Genomic DNA, 23,767 nt, shown 5'->3' with positions numbered 1-23,767 from the left:
CAGGCGAGGAGACTCGGTCTCGGGCCACACACCCTGCGGGTGGCGGTGCTGGGCCCGGGCCGGAGTCTGCGGGTCAGGCCTGCCCTCTCGCTGTCCCCATGCCCAGGGCTGTCCCAGGCCCCACAGGAGGTGCTGGGATACAAACAGGAGCAGATGTTGGCGTGCAGGCCGTGGCGGCCTCCCCGGGGCAGCGGCACGAGCTGAGACCCGAGTGGTGATCCGAGCTGCCCGGGGGCCCGTGACGGTGGCGCTGTGGTCAGCGCAGCGTCCGCGAGGCACCTCGTGTGTGGGGCGAGGGGAGGGTGCACCCTTCCCGCCTCTAACGCAGGGTGGGTGGCCGTGCTCTGCGTGGCAGGTGCTGTCATGTGCCAGCCCCCCTTTCTCAGCCAGCGCCGCCGCGTAACGCACCACCACCGCGCCCCAAGGTTCTTCCTCCCAAACCCTCGCCTCCATCGCCCACTGGAGCGCCTCAGGCTGGGCACATGCAGCTACACCCCCGCTAAGATGGCACAGCTGAGCCTCGAGAAGGGGTGTGGCCAGCCCATGGCCGCGCAGCCAGGGCCCTGGAGCCCGGGTCCAACCAGGGCGTCTGCCTGGCAGGACTCACAGTCACACCTCCTGCGGGGGCGGGGGGGGCAGAGGGGGGGCGGATATGAAACTGACGTATACGCTGTAAATTGCCTGCAGACGTTTAGTGTCTGTTACTGTGGTAACCGCCCAGCATTTATGGACCACATTGGCCTGGGCACCCTTGGTTACGCTGCCGCTTTAATTTAATAGCGTTGTTATTGCTCCGTCGTAAACGTCATATAAATTATGCATATGTCCACACGCATCACACCACATACATAGAACATGCGTTTCTGCATATCCATTGTCCCTCAGTAGAGCTATTAAAATATGTGTTCGTTACTGAAAATCCAGGGTCAGGAAAGGAGGAGGAGAGAATTAAAGAGAATTAAAAATATCTTAATCCAATCACCTTAAGGCCCCTCTGCTGACAGGGTGGATGGAACATGGCCGCCAGGCTGCCTCTCTGCTGGCGTGTGCCGTCTGGCGTGGCTGTGGCCACCGGTCTGTATAATGAAAACATTGTGTACACAACCTCATGTCCTGCCCTCGCCCCCTTAGGGTGCTGAGAGGAAACAGCAAGAACCAGAGCCACGTCTGGGAGCCGGCGCTGCTGGGCTGTGGCCTGGCGTGTGGCTCTCCGTGCCCTGGGCGAGGCTGGGCTTCCCCACGGGGGCTGGGGGGGCCGTGCCAGCGCTGAGGCCTGGCTGCACCCCACTCCCACCCTCGTGCGCACCCCCCAGGCGGCTCCCTGGGTGGTCTTTGTGAGCGAGCGCAGTGGGCTTCCCTCTTGACCGACGCCTCCGTCCCGCCGCCACCTGCTCCCTAAGCGCCTGCTTCCCCCTGTTTCCTTCCCGCCAAAGCGGGCTCCCCGGCGGCTCCGGGCCTCTGCCGGCCACGGGACAGGAGAAGCGCGTTTACTGACTAAAAGCGGGAAACGCCCTCCAGGCGGAGGAGCAGCTCTGGAGACCAGAGGGAGCCGTGCTTTGAGCAGAGCACGGAGCCCCGTGGGAGGGGAGCTGCCAGGCGTGGGGTGGAGGGAGGCGAGGCTGGGAGAGAGGGCGTCCGTTACTCTTCACCGAGTTAAAAACAGGGAACGCCCTGGCACTCAACACGGATGTTTGTAATCACGCATGTGCTGATCCTGCTGATCGGGGCTTGTTCGGGCCGGGGCCCTGCCTGGGCTGCGTGGCTGGGCTGTCACACACTCGTCCCCTGTCCCCCTCCTCCTGCCCCCACCCCGGATCGATGGGCTCGGCCCGTCCGTCCGGGCAGGTCCTGCTCGGGGCAGTGGCCAAGGCCCAGGTTGGTGGCCTGTCTGCTGGTGTCCCGCAGGCCCAAGCAAACCACAGGGCCCAGCCCAGAGTCTGGGGGGGGGGGGGGGGCGGGGGCGGCGATGCTGGGTTCCCGCGCAGGGGCAGGAGGCGGGGAGATTGGGCTGCCTTGGGGACGCAGGTCACAAACCGCGTCTGACTCCGAGACCTTGGCTTTCCTCTGACATAAGATGGGGGTTGTTGGAGGCGGTGGTGCGGGAGGCCAGCCCAGCCCGGCAGGGCGGGGCCAGGAGAGCCCTGGGAGAGGCAGAGAAGTGGGGGGGGGGGGATTGGGCATGAAGACTGAGCCAGGAGGTGGAGGGGTAGAGGGGAGGGAGGGAGGGAGGGAGGGAGGGCTCGATGAGGAGAGAGGAGAGAGTCAGGCCCAGCCAGCAGAGGACGGAGCTGCCATCACCGAGAGTGGGGGCTGCGCAGAAGAGGGGGTTGGAGGGATCAGGGTTCAGTTTGGGGACCAGTGGAGGGTTTTGAGCAGAGACACACCATGACTTGGGGGACCCATCGCCCGGGAAGCTGTGGGAGAGCAGAGTGGAGGGGGGCCCCAGGAGGCATGGTCTGATGGGCGGTTGTTGAAAGGAGACCCACTGGGCCTATGAGTCCCCACCAGGAATGTGAGGTCACAGGGGTCCCATCCACGGGGAGCTCAGTGGGGGGCGGGAAGGGGTGTCGTTGGTCTCCGTGGCCCCCAGAATTGGCTAGTGAGTGTCAGGTTTGCATCCCAGTCACCTGCGGGCACAGGAGGGCACCCCCAAACTGCTTCTGGAAGGAGCCGCAGGGGAGGAGGCAGGAGGCAGGAAGGAGACAGAGGGGTCAGGGCTCTGCCCTCTGGCCAGCGGGGAGGAGGGGCCGCTGTCTCCCCACCCCTCAGGCTCCTGCTGCCTGGTGGGGGCCCCACTTGGGGGTGCAGGGCCTCTGGGTGGGGTGAGGTGGGCCCGCTTGAGTTGAACGGCACAGGACTGGGTCCTAATGAGCCTCGCCTTCCTGTTTCTCCCCTCCCCCCAGCCGATGTCATCTCCACTGTCGAGTTCAACCACACGGGAGAGCTGCTGGCCACAGGCGACAAGGGTGGCCGGGTCGTCGTCTTCCAGCGGGAACCGGAGGTGCGAGGGGCCTGGAGCAGGGGGGGTGGGTGGGCTGTCTTCGGCAGGTGCCCACGTTCTACCAGCTGGGTCCCCGGGGAGCTCGCCTGCCTCCCGCAGGACCCCGGGCTGGCTGGAGGGGGTGCGCGGTGCAGGGTGGGGCCAGCAGGTCTGGGGCAGGGAGACCCTGGGTCCACTCAGCAGGTGTTTGCTGATGTCACTGCACCCTGGACCCAGAGACGCAGGGCGAGGAGAGCCAGGCTGCCCTGGCAGAGCGGACACTGTCTCACCCTGGGAGGAGGGGGGCTGTGGGCTGGCGGGGGGCGGGGGGCGGTTTTGTTAGGCCTAGGCCCGAGCCCCAGCGACCTTGGTGGTCCAGCAGAATTCGGGTAAGATGGGGCGGCCTGGAACACCCCCCGGGGGCGCTGTTTCTGAACCGCTGACAGAAAGGGGTGAGAAAAGGCTTTGTTTATTGAGCACCTACTACGTGCAGACACCTTGCCACCTTCTCTCCGCACTTCCCACGTACCCGTGCTGCTCACGTCAGCGGGTGGGGGCTGACACCACCTTTCACAGACGGGGACACTTGGAGAAGTCACCCCAGGGAGTGAGCACAAACCAGGATGGAAACCCTTACACAGCACCCTGCCTCTGAGGGCGGCCCCCCATCAGACACCCGCTGGATAAGGACCTGGGGGGAGGCCAGGGGGGAGGGGAAGAGGGAAGGATGTGGGGGGAAGAGGACCCGCATTCAGTCCTTAGCATCATCCAGACCTCACCTGTGTCCCCGTCACCTCCCTCTGCCCAGGGGTGGAGCAGAGCTTCATCCTCCCCCTCCCCCCCACAGCCGGCTGGAGCTCGGGTGGAAGCGGCTGAGCAAGGACACCCCGCGGGGACGTGGGCACCCCAATCCGTTACCCCGCCGGTCCTGTGGCGGGAGCGGCCGAGTCCTTGAGCGGGACTCGTGTGTCCCACGGGGTGGCCGAGCACAGCCTTCTTTCTGCCAAACTGCGGAAGGAGGTTCAACGGGGATGCGAGAGCCTCGGTTTTGAATTTTTCTCCTTTAATGTTTTTAAATCCCGGTCCCGCTGACCTTTGTCCCACACCGTGCTCATGGGACACGGCGTGAGTTGGAGGCAGGAATACGGAAGAACTTGAGAGCTTTCTAGAAGCAAGACGGGGGTAGACGTTTGGCAGTTGGTGCTTTTTGCACATCCCCGGGAACTGGACGTGGTGCCTGGTGAAGTGCCTTGGGTTGGCTGCCCGGCGGTGATGCTCCGTTGTAGTGTCAGGTTGCCATAGAAACGCTGTCTCCTGGGAAGTGGCCCCTGGTGCCCGCTGTGGGCTCACCACCTCATTAGTTTGGGGCTCTGCTGCCCACGCCAGGATGGGGACCCCCAGCGGGGGAAGCCGAGAAGCAGTCCCCTACCTGAGTCTGACATAACAGGGCACTGCCCAGGGGACACTGCTTCAGCACATGCTCAGTCCTCACGTCCTGCCCCGTGGACACGTGGGCGTGAGGAGCAGACCACAGCCTCAGCCTCTGCGACAGACGGACCCTGTGGGGGAAGCTACACTTAGTGGTCACGTGGCCGAGGCAGGTTCAGTCCCCCTGAGCCTCCCCTTGCTGACCTGTAAAATGGGGAGAGTACTCAGCATAGAGGGGCCTCGAGGACAGACGGAGATGAGGCATGATCCACACTGAGCTCCGTGTCTGGCACACGGTAGGTGCTCAGTAAACAGGAGCTAGCTTGTCCCGCAGCCACACCGCAAGGAGATGAGAAAGTCGGGTTTCCGGTGACCCTTGGTGGGTCCAGGGGCACCCTGGCGCCCGGTCACCATTGCTGTCGGGCCCGCCATGGGTTTAACCCCTGGGCCTGGCTCCGGCCTGTTCCCACCCCCGCCGTCCTAGCTCAGGCCCCACCGGGTTTCCTTGCAGAGTAAAAATGCGCCTCACAGCCAGGGCGAGTACGACGTCTACAGCACCTTCCAGAGCCACGAGCCGGAGTTCGACTATCTCAAGAGCCTGGAGATAGAGGAGAAAATCAACAAGATCAAATGGCTCCCTCAGCAGAACGCCGCCCACTCCCTGCTGTCCACCAACGGTGAGGGCGTGCTGCTTGCGCGTGTGCCTGTGTGCGTGTGTGTGTGTGCCCGAGCACGTGTGTGTATGTGTGTGTGTGTGCCCGCGTATGTGTGCGTACAGGCATGAGTGTGTGTGCAGGCATGTGTGTGCCTGAGTGTGTGCATGCAGGTATAGGCGTGTGTGTGTGCAGGCGTGTGTGTGTGCCTGAGTGCGTGTGCAGGCATGTGTTTGTGCCTGAGTGTGTGTGCAGGCGTGTGTGTGTGCAGGCGTGTGTGTGTGCCTGGGTGCGTGCATGCAGGTGTAGGCGTGTGATGTAATGGTTTACAGCAAATGCTGTTTTCACCTCACTGACACGGCGAGCGTTTTCCTGTCTTTGGCTCCTAAAAACAATATCTGAGCAGCTTTAAATTCTGCCCCGTGAATGTGCCCCTGTCCCCGCCGTCCCTGTTGGACACGGGCCCTTCCCATGGTCACGCGCGGCAGCCGTGGACATGTTGTGGATATTCCCCCTGGGTGGAGGGCTGACACTCCCGAGGAAGGAGGGGCCAGGGAGCACGGGGAGCCTGAGGCAGCTCCATCCTCACCCCCCAGACGCAGGCCACCAGGTGCCGCCTAGGAAGGCCGGCTGGCCGGGTCCCCTCTTCCTTGGGGACCCCCGTCTGTCTTCTCGTAGGGCCTTCACCGGATTGGACGAGGCCCACCCGGACCAGGGAGGGTGATGGGCTGGGGCTGTGGGTTAAAGGTTACTCTCGTCTCAGAGCACCTTCACAGCGACATTCACACACGTTTGACCAAATGGCTGGAGCCTGCGGCTTAGCCCAGCCGACACATAAAGTTAACCCTCACAGCCACCCAAGTTACTCTCTCCATGTTGTTGGCGGGTGGCAGAGAAGTGAGGCTCCCGGAGAGGGGGTGCTGGACCGGGGCGGGGGGGGGCGGCGTCAGGGAGGGGCTTGGCGACGCGGGGAGCTGCGTCAGGGCCGTCTCTCTGGGAATCGTCGAGAGACTGACAACTACCCTGCGCGTGCCGTGCCCTTTGACCTGCGACGTCACCATGGGGATCCCTGGTGAGGAGCGAGAGAAGGCAGGCAGGGGTCCCACGCGTGGAGATGTTCGCTGGGGCCGTTCACCTGGGAGGGAACTGGAACGAACCGCCTCTCCCGGCACAGGGTGGCGGCCGAGCGAGCTCTGGGCCCGTGCGTCCGTGTCGGCGGGCTAGGGCGGACGGATAGCCCATTCTCCGTGTTAACCTGTGTTAACCGTGGGTCTTGCTTCCCTTTGTTCTGTTTTTAAAGACAAAACCATCAAATTATGGAAGATTACCGAGCGAGATAAGAGGCCCGAGGGCTACAACCTGAAGGACGAGGAAGGGAAACTCAAGGACCTGAGCACCGTGACGTCCCTGCAGGTGAGCTGCGGCGGGGAGACCGCTCTGTGGTTCCTTTCTTAGCCGGCGGGGACAGGGGGGCTCGAGGGCCCTGGAGAGTTGAGCCACCGTCAGCGCAGACCCTGCCTGCGGTCATCTGCCTGCTCCGTGCCTCAGAGGCCTCCTGAGGACCAGGCGCCCCAAAGTCCATAAGGAGCTTTTCAGCTGCAATTGAGGGTACAGAGCAAGTCTGCAACCCCGTGTCACACAAAGAGGGAAACTGAGGCCCAGAGAGGGGCAGGAACTCACTGACGCCGCCCAGCTGGTGAGGGGCAGAGCCAGCAGAGAACGTGGCTGAGCGGAGCGGACGCCGAGTCCTGTGCCGAGGGGCAGAGGGAGGCCTGGGGCTGCGCCTCGTGCAGCCTCTACGGAGACTCAGCCTCCGAGATTGCCTTTGGTTACAGAGAGCCGGCGGTTAAGCCGCGGAGCCGTGCTGAGGCCAGCCCCGTCCTCACCGTGATTCAGAGGCCAAAGGACTCCTCTCTCTCCCAGCCGCGGGACCAGCAGGAAGAGTCCCGTGGGGTCACGGGCCGGGGATCACATCCTGCCTCTGCTACCTCCTGGCGGTGTGACCCGGGCGGGGCGCCAGGCTGCACAGCCTGGGTTCTTCGTCGGGAACAAGGGCGAACACTGGCAGGGAGTGTCCTCCGAGCACTGTCTGGCTCAGCTCACTGAACCCTCACCCACATCCTCTCCCGTGGGGTCATCACCCCCATTTCACAGACGCGGAAACCGAGAGCGGGGATCCGAACCCAGGGCAGGCTGGCCCAGAACCGGCGCCCGTCTGCTCTCACGTGGCCGGAGGCCCCTGCCTCACGGGAGAGCCGCGGGGCGGTCAGTGGCGTCCGCGGGGAGGACTGTGGCGAAGTCGGCGCCTTCCCCCTGCAGCAGGCCGGGAAGCACACGGCGCGCCTCCTCTGTCCCCCGCTTCCAGACACCGGGCGCGTAGCGGGTGCTGCGGACGTGCCTGCTGAAGGAGGTGCTGGCGCACAGCTGATCCGGATTTACCCATTCAGCAAACACACTTACTGAGCGCCTACTGTGTGCCAGGCCCAGCTCTAGGTACTGGGAGGCTGCAGTGAACACAGAGCCCGAGGGCAGGATGGGACCTAAGTCTTCTTGGGGTCCCAGTGCCTGGGACAGGCCTGCCTCAGAGGAGGTGGCCCCAGTGGGCCGTGAAGGGGCGGGGACCAGTGTTGGGAAGTGACCGCCCTCTTCAGCTCCCGTTTGCACATCCTAGCAGACTTTAAAAAATACATTTTTATTGATGTCAGAGAGGAAGGGAGAGGGAAAGAGAGATGGAAACATCAATGATAAGGGAGAATCATGGATCGGTTGTCTCTTGCATGCCCCCTCCTGGGGATCAAGCCTGCAACCCGGACATGTGCCCTGATGAAATCGAACTGTGACCTCCTGGTTCATAGGTCAGTGCTCAACCACTGAGCAACCCGGCTGGGCCGTTCTAGCAGATTTGGAAAGGCTTGTTCCTGCCACTTGAAGTGCCGTCTCCCTCAGTTCGCTCCTCAGCTGCGGGTGTGGGCTGCTCCGCGCGGTGCTGCCTGGGCTGGGTGTGAGCGCCTCTCCCGGCTCGCAGACAGACCGCTCCCAGCTCCCCGCACTGCCGCTGGGTGGCTGTGGGCACCCCCCAACGCCCCCCTACCCCTGCTCCCTGCCTCAGTTTCCTCACCGGCAAAATGGAGATGATGCCTCGCCTTTTCTGAGACGACAGCTGGCGCACGCACAGAGCCTCCCGCGAATTGTCATAAACATGAAGTGGGGATCAGTGTTGTTCCCCAGGAGGAGAAATGCACGTTTGAACACGGTGGCTCGACATGGCTGGCGAATTGCACCGATAAATTCTGAGAAGGCAGTAACGGAGGGATGGTGTCCCACCCGCACCGCCAGCCCAGGAAGGGCTGGGAGGGTTTCCTCTGGTGGGAAAGAGGCAATTATCACCTCCTGATGGCCTGGCTTCTGCGGCAGAGCCATGGCCCGCGGGAGTCTTGTTTATTTCCCTCCCCGCATCGGAGATGTTCTTGTAAGTCCCACACATCCCGAGCCGGCACTTAACGTAAACTGAGGCTGCGGGAGGAAGGGGGAGGGCGTGGGTCTTTCCTCCCCGCCTCTCAGCCAGGGAGCCCCTAGCACGGACCGAGGGACTCGCTGCGTTAGCTCTGAGCCGGCACCAGCCTCGCCGCCTTTACGGAAAAGGAAGCGGAGGCCTGAGATGTGGCCCGTGACGGTAACACTGTGAGTGGCAGGGCAGGTTTCGGAGCTGCAGGCAGGTCTCAGTCTGCACCTTTGCACCAGGAACCCTCAGGGGCAGGCACCCCAGCTTCCCGTCCTGACCCTCATTTCCTGACCCCGTGACGTAGACAAGTTGGGTTCATCGTGGCATCCAGTCTTCTCACCGGTGATGTGGGGATGGCAATGCCAGCCCCATTTCCTGGGCATCGAGCCCAGGCCAGGCCTTTGTGTCTGTCTGTCTGTCCTCGCACCTTTGAAACCTCACGTTTTACTGGAGTGACACAGCAGTGTATGCTGAGCCCTGATAGAGATGGGGGCCGTGTGCTGGGTGTGTCGGGGGTGTGTGCCAGCCCTACCTACAGGGCAGCTGCACATTTCTGGGGGGGCTGTTGCCTCCAGATCTTGCAGGAGGAGTTGGGGTTCACTAGCTGTCCCAAGGGCGGAGGGGCGGGGAGCATTCCAGGCAGAGAGCATGAAGGGAAGCTGAGGCGTGCATCTGATTCTGTCTCAGGAGTCCTCGCACGTCCAAGGTGGGGGTTTGTGTGAGTTAGGCTAACACTGATGGCTCTAACAAATGACCCCCCATTGCAGGGCAGAGTACACAGAAATGTCATTCTCACCCTGGCCGGTTTGGCTCAGCGGATAGAGCATCAGCCTGCGGACTAAAGGGTCCTGGGTTTGATTCCGGTCAAGGGCACATGCCTGGGTTGCAGGCTCGATCCCCAGTGTGGGGCGTGCAGGAGGCAGCCGATCAATGATCCTCTCTCATCATTGATGTTTCTATCTCTCCCTCCCTCTCTCTTCCTCTCTGAAATCAATAAAAATATATTTAAAAAAAATTTTAAATGTAATTCTCACTCCTAGCAAAGTGCATGTGGGTTGGCACCTGGCTCTCCTGCAGGGACACAGCCTCCTGCCGTCCCGTGTGCCTCCATCCCTAAAGGCTGGTCTTCACCTTCCTTCAGTGGAAGAGAAAGAGGACAGAAAAGGCACACCTGCCTCTTAACCTCCTTGGCCCATAGTGCCAGCATCACTGTACTCACAGCCCATTGGTCAGAACCAGTCATGTGGCCACGCCCGGATGCAAGGGTAGCTGGGAAATGTAGTCCTTCTCTGGGCAGCCACTTGTCACTTCCTGGTAGAAGGGATGCAGATGTTTGGTGGACAGTCAGCTGACTCTGCCATGGTATCTTCTCATTCCATTTGAGAGAGGAGGAAATTGGGGTGCCAATCCAAAGTCACATGGTGGGCTCAGAACCAACCCCGGGAGGCCAAGCGAAGGAGGTAGGCTTTCCGGCCGGGCTGGTGGTGATGGACGTTATTTCTGACGCCTGCGGGATGGGTGCCCGCTGGTGCCCTCCCCGCTGTGGCTGCCTGGCCCAGGTGGCCTGCCCCCGGCAAATGGCCGCTCTGACCTGCCCTCCTCCTTGGCAGGTGCCTGTGCTGAAGCCCATGGACCTGATGGTGGAGGTGAGCCCGCGGAGGGTCTTTGCCAATGGCCATACCTACCACATCAACTCCATCTCCGTCAACAGCGACTGCGAGACGTACATGTCGGCCGACGACCTGCGCATCAACCTCTGGCACCTGGCCATCACCGACAGGAGCTTCAGTATCCTTTCCCGCCGCCTTGGCCGCCGGCGTCTCCCGCGGTGGCTTCTGGGTGGGGCTGGCTGGCTGGCTTGTAAGGAGCTGGCTTGGGGGCTTCTGCTTCGTTCAACTTCGGTGAGACCACAGTGTGTGAATGATGGCAGACGTGAGCTCACGCTGAGACTTTGTGAACACTTGAGAACCACTGCTGTGAGGGTTACATTTGACCCCTCGCCGCCTCCTCGCTGGGGTGGCTGTGATCCCTGTCACCCTGGGACCTCACCAGGGACGAAGGAGGAGATAAGGTCCTGGGGTCACCCCTCCCAGAGGAGGGACAGGATAATTCTCCTGAGACCGTCCACCAAAGACTCCTCTGGACCCTCCCCACCGGGGTCCCACCCAGGGCTTAGAGCAGGCGTCCTCAAACTACGGCCCGCGGGCCACATGCGGGTGTTTTTGCCGTTTTGGTTTTTTACTTGAAAATAAGATATGTGCAGTGTGCATAGGAATTTGTTCATAGTTTTTTTTAAACTGTAGTCCGGCCCTCCAACGGTCTGAGGGACAGTGAACTGGCCCCGTTTAAAACGTTTGAGGACACCTGGCTTAGAGTGACAACGAGGGTGTCAAAAGCCCAGCCGGACGGAGTCGGGGCCCCTGTGTGGTGGCTCCCTGTGTCTGGACAAACTAGGGGCAATGGGATTGAGTCCAGCGCCCACAGCTGGTGAGGAATGGACTGTCCAGACACGAGCATGGGCCTGGGGCAGGGCTGAGGCCGGCCCAGCAGGGCTGAGTGGAGAGAGCAGGCTGGTTGCTACGATGTCGCTGTTCTGAAGACTGATGATAAGACCAATAATGACAGCGAGGCTCTTGTCTAGCATTAGCACATCTTAATATTAACTCATTTCATCCCCACCACGACCCTGTGAGGCAGGTGCAGTGCGACCCTCCTTTACAGATGAGGAAACTGAGTCACAGGGAGCCCAGGGAACGTGCTGAGCCCACTCCTAGCAGGAGTCGCACCTCCAGCCCCCGAGTCTCGTTTCCACCTTCGACACCAGGCTGCTCTGCTGAAGGACGGTGCCCAGATGTAGTGAGGGAGGCCCTGCTCCTGCGGCCCCTCTGGAGCAGGCGGACGTAAACCACCGATGCAATGAGCCAGTGGAACATGCGGCAGGCGGGCAGGCGGGTAGTGCTGTGGGAGCGAGTGGGCCGGAGAGCACGTGGCGCGCATTTTTCTCCGGGGACTCGCTGGGCTGCAGGCGTGGGGTGGGTGGAGGGCCAGGGCAGCGGTTTTGCCAAGTGCACGGCAGACATGGGGCTGATGGTGAATGCAGGGAGAGGAAATAATGACTGACCCTGGGACCTAAGTCAGCTGAGGAGGCGAGGGCGGTGACAGGAAGGGAGCGTTGGGTTTGGGGTCCCCGTGGGAACTGGAGGGCTTCCCTGGCTGCAGATCCTGCCTGTGGGTAGCCTCTGATTTGTGAAACTGAATTGTTAGTTGATCGGCTATAGACGCGTCCTGGCCTTGGGGGTGGAGGAGTATGTGTGGTAAGGTCCTGGGGTCACCCAGGGCTCCGGCAGCCTCGCTGTAGACCTAGGTGCCGCTCAGCCGATGGAGGAGTGATGGAGTCTCCAGCCCGCGGTGGCTGTGCAGACCTCCCCTGGCCGACCGGTTCATCGGGGAGTCACGCTGCGTGTGGCCCCCCTCCCTGTCACACTGGGCTTTCCTCACCTGTTAATAAGCCCTGCCCCCATTTTCCAGGGATTCCCTGGGGGTTAGGAACCCAGTCTGCACCCTCTCTACATCCCCACATGTAATGCAGGGCCCGCACACAGTAGGGACTTGTGAATGGTTGTAGGTGCGGACTCTGCAGTGAGGAGGCTCACAGTTTCTACCTGGTCTTGGGGTGTAGACACCCCCCTGTGAGTCTGGGCTCCACGGTGCTCGGGTCCCAGACACTACAGAGGAGCAGGCTGGGTGCTGGGGTCTGGACCCCCTGGGCTCGGTTCTTTGCTTAACGTCCTGGGCCATCAGTTCACATGAATGTAAACGGGGCCAAATTCCTAAATGGGAGTGCGTTTGTAAGGAATAAAGAATCAGTCACTAATCGGGCCCCAGCCGGTGGCTGGCATTATTCTCCCTCTTCAACAACAGCCCCCTGGGATGGTTAAGGCTCGTTCTCAGAATTCCTGCGGGTTCTCTGATGGTTTTACCTCACTGCCATCTCCACATCTCTTTAAGCCACCGCTCACATCCTTCAATACCAACATTCTGAGACCGTTGGCAGCGCGGGGTGATTTTTCCCGAGTGCGATGCGTCTTAAAGGTAACAGGTTGCTCAGGCGGCCTCAGCCCAGGAACCTCGGCTTTATGTTTAGCACCGGAGGATTGCAAAGATGGCTCCATTGATTTTCCTCCCCCCTGAGCGGTTTCTCCTGGTGGAAGCTGGCAGTGCCCCAGCCCTCAGTCTGGAACAAGGTCTAATTCCTGTTTCCTGAGTAGGTCCCGAAGCGAGGCTGGGTGGTGGGCCAGCAGTCAGGGCAGAGGCTCCAAGCCTCCGGCACAGCGCAGCCTGAGGGCCGGGCTTGTCCCCCACGCGGGGAACAATGGTGGGGACCACCGAGGCCCCTCTGCCCGCCAGGCTCTCTGCTGGCGAAGCACTGAGATCCCAGGGTCCAAGCACTGAGATCCCAGGTCTGTCACTCACGAGCGACCTGCCTGCCAGTCACTCAGCCTCGCTGTTCCCATCCGGTCAGTGGGCTGTGCCTCTGGGGCCGGGGCTGGGTGGGTGGAGCCGGTGGGTACAGGGCCTGATGTGCCGTAGACCCACGACCCACTCCTCCATGACCATGGTCGGCACCTCACAGGTGCCTCGTCATGCTCCCACAGTACCACTGCGCAGAGGAGCAAACGGGGGAGCATCTGCTCAGAAATGCCCAAGTCCGAATCTCCCAGATCAGCTTTCCGCTTGGAAAACCTGTTGTTAACCCCTGACCGCACCTCACTGCTGCTCTGAGGCCTCCCCAAGGCCAGACGGGTCACCTCCACCATGCTGAGTGTGTCTGTGCGCTGTCCACGGTGCTGACCCAACTGCCGACACCCTACCCAGGGCGCCCACTCCCCCGTGCGCTGTCCACGGTGCTGTCCCAACTGCCGACACCCTACCCAGGGCGCCCACTCCCTTGCTCTGTCCACGGTGCTGACCCATCTGCCGACACGCTGCCCAGGGCGCCCACTCCCTGTGCGCTGTCCATGGTGCTGAATCCTCCGGCAGCCAGTCCTGCAGTGTCATCACCCTCACCACCTCCCACACACCCGCACCTCTTCCTGAGCCCTTGCTCTGTGCCACTTACTCTGTGCCAGGCAGTGTTCTAAGCACCTGGAACATATTAACCTACTTAATCCTCTCGGCCACACTGTGGAGCAGGCGTTATGAACATGCCCCCCTTTTTTGTTTTGTTTGTTTTTGTTAATCCTCACCTGAGGATATTTATTTTTCCATTTCAGAGAAAGTGGAAGGAAGGGGGAGAGAGAGAGAGAGAGAGAGAGAGAGAGAGAGAGAGAGAGAGAGAGAGAGAAGAGAAGAGAAGGGAAGAGAGAGAGACACATTGATGAGAGAGAGACACATTGATTGGTTGCCTCCCACATGTGCCCCGACTGGGTCCGGGGGTTGAGCCTGCAGCCGAGGTATGTGCCCTTGACTGGAATCAGTCTGCAGGCCAATGCTCTATCCACTGAGCCAAATGGGCCAAGGCAACATGCCCCCCTTTACAGGAGGAAATAAGCCACAGCAAGGTTAGGTGATTGACCCAGAGTCACCCAGCTGGGCAGTGGCAGGGCCTGGGAGTCAGACTCCGGGTCTCTCATGTAGGTGGTCATTTCAACTCTGAGAAGCGGGTACACTGCCTGTGGCCCCTCCTCGCCCCGGTCACTCACACTGCCCATCAGCCCCAGCCGTGGGATAATGTCTCCGGGCTCTTGTTTTGGATTCTAAGGGAAAGCGGGCACTTTTCACAGCCCTGCAGGCCACCCTGGGACTGTGTGTGACACAGGTGGCCGATGCATGAGCTGTGGCCGCTCTATTCCTAACGTCTCCTCTAATGGCGGGGACGTGCCACTCCGTGGTGCTTCTGCCCGCTTCCTGACAGGCCTCCCTGGCATGTCTATAACACGGTGCCAATTAAAACTGGCCAATCCCAGGCTGCAGCCCTGTCGGCCTCCCTCGCCCTCCCTCCCAGCCTGCCGCTCACAGCTCCTCAGCTTCCGCCTCGCCCTCACATGGATCACCCCCACCCTGGCCCTCCGCCCAGATAACTCCGCTGGCTCTCAGCCTTGGAGTAATGCCATTGCCTCAGAGGACCCGTCCCCGACTCTCCAGACCACCCCAGGGCCTTGTTATAAATCCCCTCACGTGCGCCCTGAGTGTCCCTCCTCGAGCATCGCGTGTGGGGCTGATAGCTGGCTTCGCTACTGGGCTAGGAGCCCCAGGAAGCCAGGGTGGGGCTGGATTGCCCCCCTCAGAGCCAGGAGGAGGCAGCCACTTGGGAGTGTGTCCAGCTCTGTCCACCTTGGGCTTCCCCTCCCGGGTCTCAGAAACCCAGGCACGCAAGACAGCACAACCCCCCCACAATGACCCCCCCACAGCTTTCCAACCTGCTTCATTTCCTGTTGGTTTGTTTTTTCAGAGGAAGAGAAAGGCTGATTCTGATTTAGCTAACGGGTTTATTGCTAACAGTACTAACCATGTGCTAGGGCCTTTGTCATGCGTCATTTCATGAAATCCTTATTGCAGCCCTGCAAAGCAGATATGACCAACCCATTCTACAGATGAGAAAAGCAAGGCACAGAGAGGCCGAGGAAGTTTCCCTACGTCACACAGCTGTTGCATGGTGGGGTTGGGCTGTCATGTCCTGATCTTGATGACTCAGAAGCCAATGCTCTCTCTCCTGCCTGAGCATCTGGGAGTCATCTACCCCGGCTGTGGTGGGGATGCGTAGACTGGCTCACCACCCAGAGAAAACACGCACGGGCATCAGGGCTTGTGCAGTGAGCAGTCGTGCAGAAAGGCCCCTCTCCCATGGTCCCACCTGCCCCAGCAGCCTGGCTTCTGCTCCCTGAGCAGACTGCACGGTCAAGGTCAAGGTTCTGAGCGGAGAAGGGAAGGAGGCTGAACTGTGACTGCCCCCCAAAAGCTGAAGTCCACATCCCCAGGCCATCAGAAGGTGGATGTTTGATCTTTAAAGAGGTGATGAAGGCAAATGAGGTCCTGGGGGGGCCCTGATCCAGTATGACTGGTGCCCTGATAAGAAGAGGAGATTGGGACAAAGGGAGACACCAGGGATGCACACCCAGAGGACAGACCGTGTGAAGACACAGGAAGACGGCGCCGTGGGCAGGCCCAGGAGAGAGGCCCCGCAGAACCCACCTTTGCTTACACCTCGATCGTGGGCTCTGGCAGCGAGAACTGTGAGAAGATCATTCTCTACGGTTCACGCCACCTGCAGTGGCGTTTGGCCGTGGCGCCCTGGAGGAGCTCACTCGGGCCAGGCTGCCAGGCTGCCAGGCTGCCAGGAACCCTCCTGCACGGTCGGCGTGGTTCGGCCTCAGTGCTCACAGCTCGTGCTTGCAGCCTGGTCAGCGTCTGGAGAAACCTGCTGGAAAGAAAGCCGCCTCCATGTGAGGGAGGCCTTCGGGGCGCCGGCACACCCCGCGTCCCCGGGGCCTGCGTGGGAGGCCCCTCGTGGCCCTTGGGAGAGCTGCCTCCATCCACACTCGGCGGCGGCTGTCACCATGGTAACAGCCTCTCCCATCCTGAGCGTGTTCCTGCCGAGACATGTGGATGAAGCAGCTTTGCTCAGTTGAATCGATGGAGCCCAAGGCCACGTCCTGCTGGTCGCTGAGCCCGCCCGCTCTCGGAGTCCCTCTCGCGGGGGACAGGCCAGGCCAGCGAGCCCAGCAGCGGTGCCCTTGGGGGCGCTGATCCCCTGGGGTAGCTGCGTGTCGTGTGGAGATGCAGTCGCTCCCGGACAGAGAGGCAGCGGGAGGAGCCCGGGCTGGAAGTCAGGCAGCCAGGGTTCCGCCTCTGCTCTGCCACCTCCGCGTGCAGCCTGGGCCTGCCCTTCCTGGGGTTGGGGGGGCGGGGGTGGCACGGGGGGGCCTTCCTGCAGGGGTGCTGCCCTCACTAGCTCCCGGGGGCTGGGGCGTGTCTCCTGCTCAGTGAGCTGTTGTGTCTGCAGAGTCGTTTGCTGAGGCCTCACCCTGAAGCCATCAGGGTGCCGGCTATTGCTTGTTGCTTCCTGGCATTTGCGGCTGCTCCCCAGGCCCAGTTCTCACCGGCGCCCTGGCAGAGTGACCCACCACATGTGCCCATGCCCCGTCTCCACTGCTCTACGGTCACTCCTTCCTGTGCATGAGCGATGGCCGTTGTACCCGCGCCCGTGCAGGTGGGGACCGAGGCTCTCAGGCAGCTCAGTGGGACGAAGGCCCTGGAAGCCCGGGACCTCCCGTCCCGCAGGCCCTGCAGGGGGTGCACGCAGCTCTGGCCAGGGCGGTGGCGGGGGGTGGTGCTGGGACTAAGGGGGCAGCAGGGACGGCCCCGCTCAGTCACCAGCTCCTCTCGCACAGGGAGGAGCCGGGCAGCAGGCACGGCAGGTCCTTGGGGGCTGAGCCGAGGTCTTGGAGCGGCGGGGTAGATGGTCGGGTCCTGAAGGATGCCATCTGGCCCCAGGGGTGCCGGGCGTCTTTCCCCGACACCCACTATATCCAGAGCCCTTGTTTTGCTAATTCTCACTTGAGGAGATTTTTTCCATTGATTTTTAGAGAGTGGAAGGGAGGGAGGGGGAGAGGGAGAGAGAATGAGAGAGAGAGAGAGAGAGAGACATTGATGTGGGAGAGACACATTGATTGGTTGCCTCCCTCATGCGTCCCAACCAGGGACAGGGATTGAACCTGCAACCCAGGTACATGCCCTTGACCAGGAATAGAGCCCGTGACCCTTCAGGGCACAGGCCAGCGCTCTAACCACTGAGCACACCAGCCAGGGCAGAGTCCTTTTTTGAAACAGCAGGAGAGGGTCTCCGAGGCTCGGGCTGTCGGCGGGACTGCGAGGCTGATGGGGGTGGGATTCGCGTCACAGATGCCGCAGCTCTTCCTCATTCAGCTTCAGCCTCGTTTCTCGTGATTTGATCTCCGCTTCTTTTCACACAGAAAACCAGTTTCCAGGGCAACCGCTCAGGCAGGGTGACGCAGCCCCTGGTCCTCCCTGCCTGTTTCCGTGTGATTCTCAGTTTCTGGGATGCGCCATGCTTCCCGGGAGGCGGGATGTGAGCACAAGCACAGACCCTCCTCGGCCGCTCACGTGCAGGGTCAAGGTCTTCTGATCGCTATAGACTCTCGTGTTCACAGCAGCTTCCAGAAGACGCCCTTTCTACTGAGAGAAAGCAATGGGGAGGGCGGAGGGGCTGGCCGACGGGAGGTGCGTCTCAGAGTTGCCGCCGGTGTTAATGTCACGCCAGGGGCGGGCCGCGGACGGGCACAGGGCTCTGAGATGCGGCGGCGGTGTGCCGAGGGCCGTGCCTCGTCTAGTCTTACCGCAAGCCCGGGGTAGGAACCGTGAACCCATTTCACAGGTGAGGAAACCAAGGCACCGAGGACCGGGGACTCGTCCTCGGTCACCCCGCAGGAGCGGCCGAGCTGGCCCTGGGCCCCCGCACATGCGGGGGGGGGGCTCTCATTCAGAGGGACCAGGCAGGCGGGAAGACCCGACACCACGGTGGCTGTCGAGGGGAAGTGCCAGGGCCAGTGGACTCGGGGGATCTGACGCCGGAAGGAAGGTCGATGGCGAGGCTGTGTACGCGGAGGCTGGAGCGCCCCCAGGGGCTCGGATGCCCTGTGGCAGAGGGAGGGCAGCAATCCGCCGTGCCGCTCCCGCTGCGTCCCCTGGACAAGGCGCTTACTACCCCCTCTGGGCTCCATGTGTCCGTCAGGGACGCTCCTTTGCAGGCGGGGAATTCTTGGTCCCACGCAGCACGTGTTACAGGCGGCACGGCTCCGGGGCAGCCTGACCCGGACGTGGAGGTACACAGACCTGCCTCCGCCCTCAGTGCTGTCTGCGGCTCGGGCTCCGGCTCCCCTCTGCCCCCCTCCCCTTCCTCACCCAGCAGAGGGGACGAGCGGCCCCAGCATTCCCAGGAACCCAGGGCCAGCGTCCCTCCATGGCCCCCGAGACACCATGTGCTCATCCCGTGGTGGCTGAGTGGGGGGAGGCACGGAGCAGAGCCCAAACCCCAGAGGCAGGGCCTTTCCCCAAGGAGCCCCGCTGTGGGCAGAGGGGAGTGGGCGGGGCGGGAGCGGGCAGTGCCACACCCGCAGCCCGTGGGGCGGGGGCACAGGGAGGGTCACGGGGTGCCCAGCTGCAGCAGGCTCCCCACCACGCTCTGCCTTCTGCCCGCTCCTGTCGGGGGGCAGGCGTAGGGGCCTCAATGGGTGGCACTGGCGGGGAGAGGGCTCAGGTCAGGAGGGAGGTGGCAAGTCCAGGCTTTGGGGGACAATGGACGGGCACCCAGAAGGGACAGCCAGTGGGCGGTTCGACATGCAGGCCTGCAGCTTGGGGAGTCTTTGGGGCGGGTGTTTGTCCAGGGGCTTGGGGAATGGAGAGGCAGCTTAGACGTGGGGTATGTCAGGGAGAGGGGGTGGGGAGACCCAGGGTGTAGTGGGTGGGGAGACCCAGGGTGTAGAGTGGAGACCCAGGGTGTGGAGGTGGAGACCTCGGGTGTAGAGTGGGACCCCAGGTGTAGGGTGGGGCCCGAGGTGTCGCCCTCGGGGAGGCAGAGCAGCCCGCACCTTCCTTGACGGGCCAGACATCGTGGACATCAAGCCGGCCAACATGGAGGACCTCACGGAGGTGATCACGGCGTCCGAGTTCCACCCGCACCACTGCCACCTCTTCGTCTACAGCAGCAGCAAGGGCTCCCTGCGCCTCTGCGACATGCGGGCGGCCGCCCTGTGCGACAAGCACTCCAAGCGTGAGCTCCGGGCTCGGGGGGCAGCGGGGACCGGCGGGTGGCTGGTCGGGAGAGGCAGGTTCGAAGGGAGGCAAGGCTGCTGAGGGGTCGGCGTGGGGGGATGGAGAAGACAGGGTGGGCCCAGGGTGGCCTCAGGGTGGGCCCTGGGGTGGGCCCAGGGTGGGCTCAGGGTGGGCCTCAGGGTGGGCCCCGGGGTGGACCTCAGGGTGGCCTCAGGGTGGGCCTCGGGGTGGCCTCAGGGTGGGCCTCGGGGTGGGCCCAGGGTGGCCTCAGGGTGGGCCTCGGGGTGGACCTCAGGGTGGGCCTCGGGGTGGGCCCAGGGTGGCCCCAGGGTGGGCCTCGGGGTGGGCCCAGGGTGGCCTCAGGGTGGGCCCCGGGGTGGGCCCAGGGTGGGCCCTGGGTGGGCCCTGGGTGGGGCGGCAGAGAGGTGCTGGGTGTCTTTGCAGGTGGAGCTGCAGGCTTTGCCAGGGGGGATGGGGACCAGGTGGCTCCACGGTGTGGCCTGGGTTGTGGGCGAAGGACAGGTGCTGTGTGGAGGGGGGTGGGGGGCCGGGGACCGACAGGCACACCTTGGACACAGGAAGCGTGAGGCCCTGGCACTGGGCTCCAGGGAGGGGTGTCGAGAAGGCAGCCAGGTGCCCGGAGTCGGGGCGAGGTCTGGCTGGAGATGGTGGGAAGCGGGGCCAGAGAGGAGGCCCGGGGCGTGCGTGTGCGCGAGGCCGGGCCATGCTTTTCCGGTTCTGCAGTTTGGAGGCCTGGCCTGGGTCTCCCCAGACAGTGAGCGGGGTCGGCAGGGCGGGCTCCTCTCGGGAAGCTGGGAGAATCCGCCCGCACCCTTTCCCAGCTTCCGGGCCACCTGCAGCTCTTGGCTCAGGGCCCCTTCCCGCCTTCGAGCCAGCCGTGTGGTGGGCCCTCCTCTCCTGCATCACACGGACAGACCTCCTGCTCCCCGCCCCCATCCCCCGCTTCTACTTTTAAAGGCCCTTGGACGCACTGGGCCCACTGCATAACCCAGGAAAGCCCCTATCCCAGGGCAGCTGGTCGTCAGCCTGACCCCCCCTTTGCCACTTTGCTGGGAGACATAACCCACACCCAGGCGGCCTCCCACACGGCCCCTCCTGGCCGCTTGTCTCTGCCCCCCGCTGTGTCAACACCGGGTCCCCCTGACCCTCTGTGAGCCCCGAGGGGGACGGATGAGGCGTGACGGCACCTCGTTTCTAGGGGCGAAAGTCCAGTGTCCCCCGGAGGAGTGACCGTGCCGTGTGCCTAACGGAAGATTGCTCAGATTGCTCGGTTGTCTCAGATGTTGGTTTAGGTTTTTAGTGACATGGGAAACGACTGTTAAAAAATTCCCCGGGGACAGAAAGCACAGCCAAAGCAACGGAGACGGAGAAAACGATGGAAAAAACACTCCAGGGAAGTGCCCTGAGTGCAGGGGGCGGGGGGCGGGGGGCGGGGTACAGGGGGCGGCTGTGGGAGGCGGGTGTCACTCTCCTCTCCACGTGTCTGTGTGCTTGGCCTTCAGCTTGGGGTTCAGCGTTGAGCGGGGAACAGGGAAGGGCCGTGTTTGGGGGGATAGAGAGCGTTTGTGTCCCCCGTGATGTTTGAATGACTTCGTGGGGGGGGGGGGCGGGAGGAGCAAGTCTCAGCCGCCCGGCTTTCATAACTGCGTCCTCCGGTTCCCAGGGGTCCCACCAAGCAGAGCAGCACCCACGGGCAGACCCAGGGGCGGCGTCCCGGGCACACCCCCAGGCAGGCGCCCTGCCAGGCCCCGCACTCGAGTGTCAGAGGCCCGGGGTGGGCACCCTACGTGTGAACAGCCCAGACTCCCGTGCAGGGACCACAGCTTCATTTCTGACAGCTCAGAGCCCCCCCCCCAGGGCAGCCCGGGGGGTCCGAGGCTTTGGCAGGCCCGGGTGCGAGGGGGGGACATCGCGGCTTCCGGCCCATGGGCTCTGCTGTGCCCGTGACGCTGGGCCGCCTCTTGCTGAGAAAGTCTTGCACAGCGCTGAGAGGTGAACGTGGTCTTTGCCTCCTCATGCAGGCTCTCTGCCCCGTTTTACTGAGATCACGCCTCTTGTGAGATGGCTGGCCTGTACGTGTGCCACAGAGAAGCCTCAGTGACCTCGAGTGTAACCTTTCGTTGTTGCTTTATGCAGGTTGACTATTGGAGTTAATTTTGTATTTTAAAGTTTTGTGGATTTTCCTGTTTTTGGTTAATCCTCACCCGAGGATATTTTTTTTCCATTGAAAAAAAATTTTCTTTTTTAGAAAGTGGAAAGGAAGGAGGGACGGGAGAGGGAGAGAAACATCGATGTGAGAGAGACACATCAATCGGTTGCCTCCTGCACGTGCCTGGACCGGGGCCGGGATTGAACCTGCAACCCAGACACGTGCCCTTGACCCGGACTCAAACCCGTGACCCTTCAGCGCACAGGCTGGCGCTGTGACCGCTGAGCCACCGCCCAGGGCTGTGGATTTGTTTTTTCCTCAAACCCAACACCCTGCACAGGAGCTTCCCGTGAAGGCAGCACAGGCCCCGCCCTCCTCCCGCCCTCCAGCTCCCGTGTCCGTGGTGGGTGGGGGCCTGTGTCCTGCGTAGGCCCCACCCAGACCCCGTCACCTCTTCGTTCTCCTGAGAAACTAGGCAGCCGGTGGCCACTTCACAGGGGCGGCTCTGCTTTGAATCAGAACACAAATGATTGTCATTTGAGCTAGATTTTTATTCATTTATTTTTAAACATATATACACTGAGTGGCCAGATTGTTATGATCTCTGAATGCATAATTGGCCACTGAGTGTATATCCTATATAATAAAAGGCCAATATGCAAATTGTCCCCTCGACCAGGAGTTTGACCAGCAGGCAGGCCAGCCAACCGCCCATGTCCCCTCCCCCTGGCCAGGCTGGCTGGACCCCACCCATGCACGAATTCATGCACCGGGTCTTCTCTAATATATATATATATATATATATATATATATATATATATATATATACACACACATACACACACACACACACACACACACACACACACACACTGAGTGGCCAGATTATTATGCATTCAGAGATCATAATAATCAGGCCACTCAGTGTATATGTTTTAATATTTTTATTGGTTTCAGAGAGGAAGGAAGAGATAGAAACATCAATGATGAGAGAATCATTGATCGGCTGCCTCCTGCATGCCCCCTACTGGGGGTTGAACCCACAACCCAGGCATGTGCCCTGACCAGGAATCGAACTTGAGATCCTTCAGTCCACAGGCCAATGCTCTATCCACTGAGCCAAACCAGCTAGGGCCTATTTTTATTGATTTCAGAGAGGAAGAAAGAGGGAGAGAGAGATAGAAACATCAGTGATGAGAGAGAATCATTGATCGGCTGCCCCCTGCACACCCCCTACTGGGAATGGAGCCCGCAACTCAGGCATGTGCCCTGACCGGGAATCGAACCGGGACTTCCTGGTTCATAGGTCGGTGCTCAGCCCCTGAGCCACGCCAGCCGGGCTGAGCCAGATTTTTAAAGCGACTTGGAGATCAGAACTTTTTCTTTCCCACCTCCATCCACCAACCCAGCTGCTGCTCACACTCGGGGACCGGCTGAGCGTGACCCCGGATGCAGCTCGCAGCGTCCCTTTCCCAGTAGGTGAGACAGTGGTTTCTGAGTGAAGGGCGCCCGAGCTGATATTGCACAGACGAGGAGACTGAGGCTCAGGGCAGAGCAGTGCCCCCCCCCCCCCGGCCTTTGTCAGGGGCAGAGCTGGGGTGCCCCGAGGCTGCTGCCCGGCCCAAAGCTCCCCGTCTTTCTCCGAAGCTGTAGAAATCAAGGTCTTTTGTCCGCTGGTCATTATGACAGCGTAACCATGGAAACGACTGTACATGAGTCCTCAAAACAGACCGTTATTTCTGCTTTTAACAGCGCGGAGTCTGCCAAAAGGAGGGCTGCGCCCGAGCTCGGAGCGTTCTTAGACCAGGTGGTGATGGCGGTCGCCACCCCTGTGGCCCCTGCTACGCGCTGCCCCCCCGCCCCGTGCCGGTGAAGAGCCACAGCTGAGGGTGGTGGGTGTTGACCGCACTCCGGGTGCTGGGCTGCGCTCACAGCGCATCCTCCGGCCTGCCCTGCGAGGGAGGCTGGTGCTGTGCACGGCACAGACCGGGGCACGGGCATTTGTTTCCCAGGGCCGCTGTGACCAAGGGCCACGCATTGGCTTAAGACAACACAGATATGCCGGGCCGGTGTGGCTCCGTGGTTGAGCATTGACCTATGATTCAGCCAGGGCACATGGCTGGGTGCAGGCTCGATCCCCAATGGGGGGTGTGCAGGAGGCAGCCGATCAGATTCTCTCTCACCATTGATGTGCCTCTCTCTCTTTCTCCCTCTCTGACATTAAAAATATATTTAAAAACCCA

At 61.8% G+C, this 23,767-nt stretch overlaps 1 protein-coding gene across 1 annotated transcript in view; it reads left to right on the top strand.

Annotated features, from left to right (window-relative positions):
* PPP2R2C (protein phosphatase 2 regulatory subunit Bgamma) overlaps nt 1-23,767 on the top strand; it is an 83,295-nt gene that overhangs the window by 48,087 nt on the left and 11,441 nt on the right. Inside the window, exons 2-6 of the mRNA XM_079772537.1 lie at nt 2,904-3,001; nt 4,920-5,085; nt 6,362-6,474; nt 10,174-10,351; nt 19,188-19,352. Of these exons, the coding sequence (XP_079628663.1) occupies nt 2,904-3,001; nt 4,920-5,085; nt 6,362-6,474; nt 10,174-10,351; nt 19,188-19,352 (720 nt within the window). The remainder of the gene's footprint in view (nt 1-2,903; nt 3,002-4,919; nt 5,086-6,361; nt 6,475-10,173; nt 10,352-19,187; nt 19,353-23,767) is intronic.

This window comes from Cnephaeus nilssonii (genome assembly GCF_951640355.1).
Source record: "Cnephaeus nilssonii genome assembly, chromosome: 1".
NCBI classification, from domain to species: Eukaryota; Metazoa; Chordata; class Mammalia; order Chiroptera; family Vespertilionidae; genus Cnephaeus; species Cnephaeus nilssonii.
Note: the sequence above shows the minus strand (reverse complement) of the source record. Positions and strands in the feature narration are given on the sequence as shown.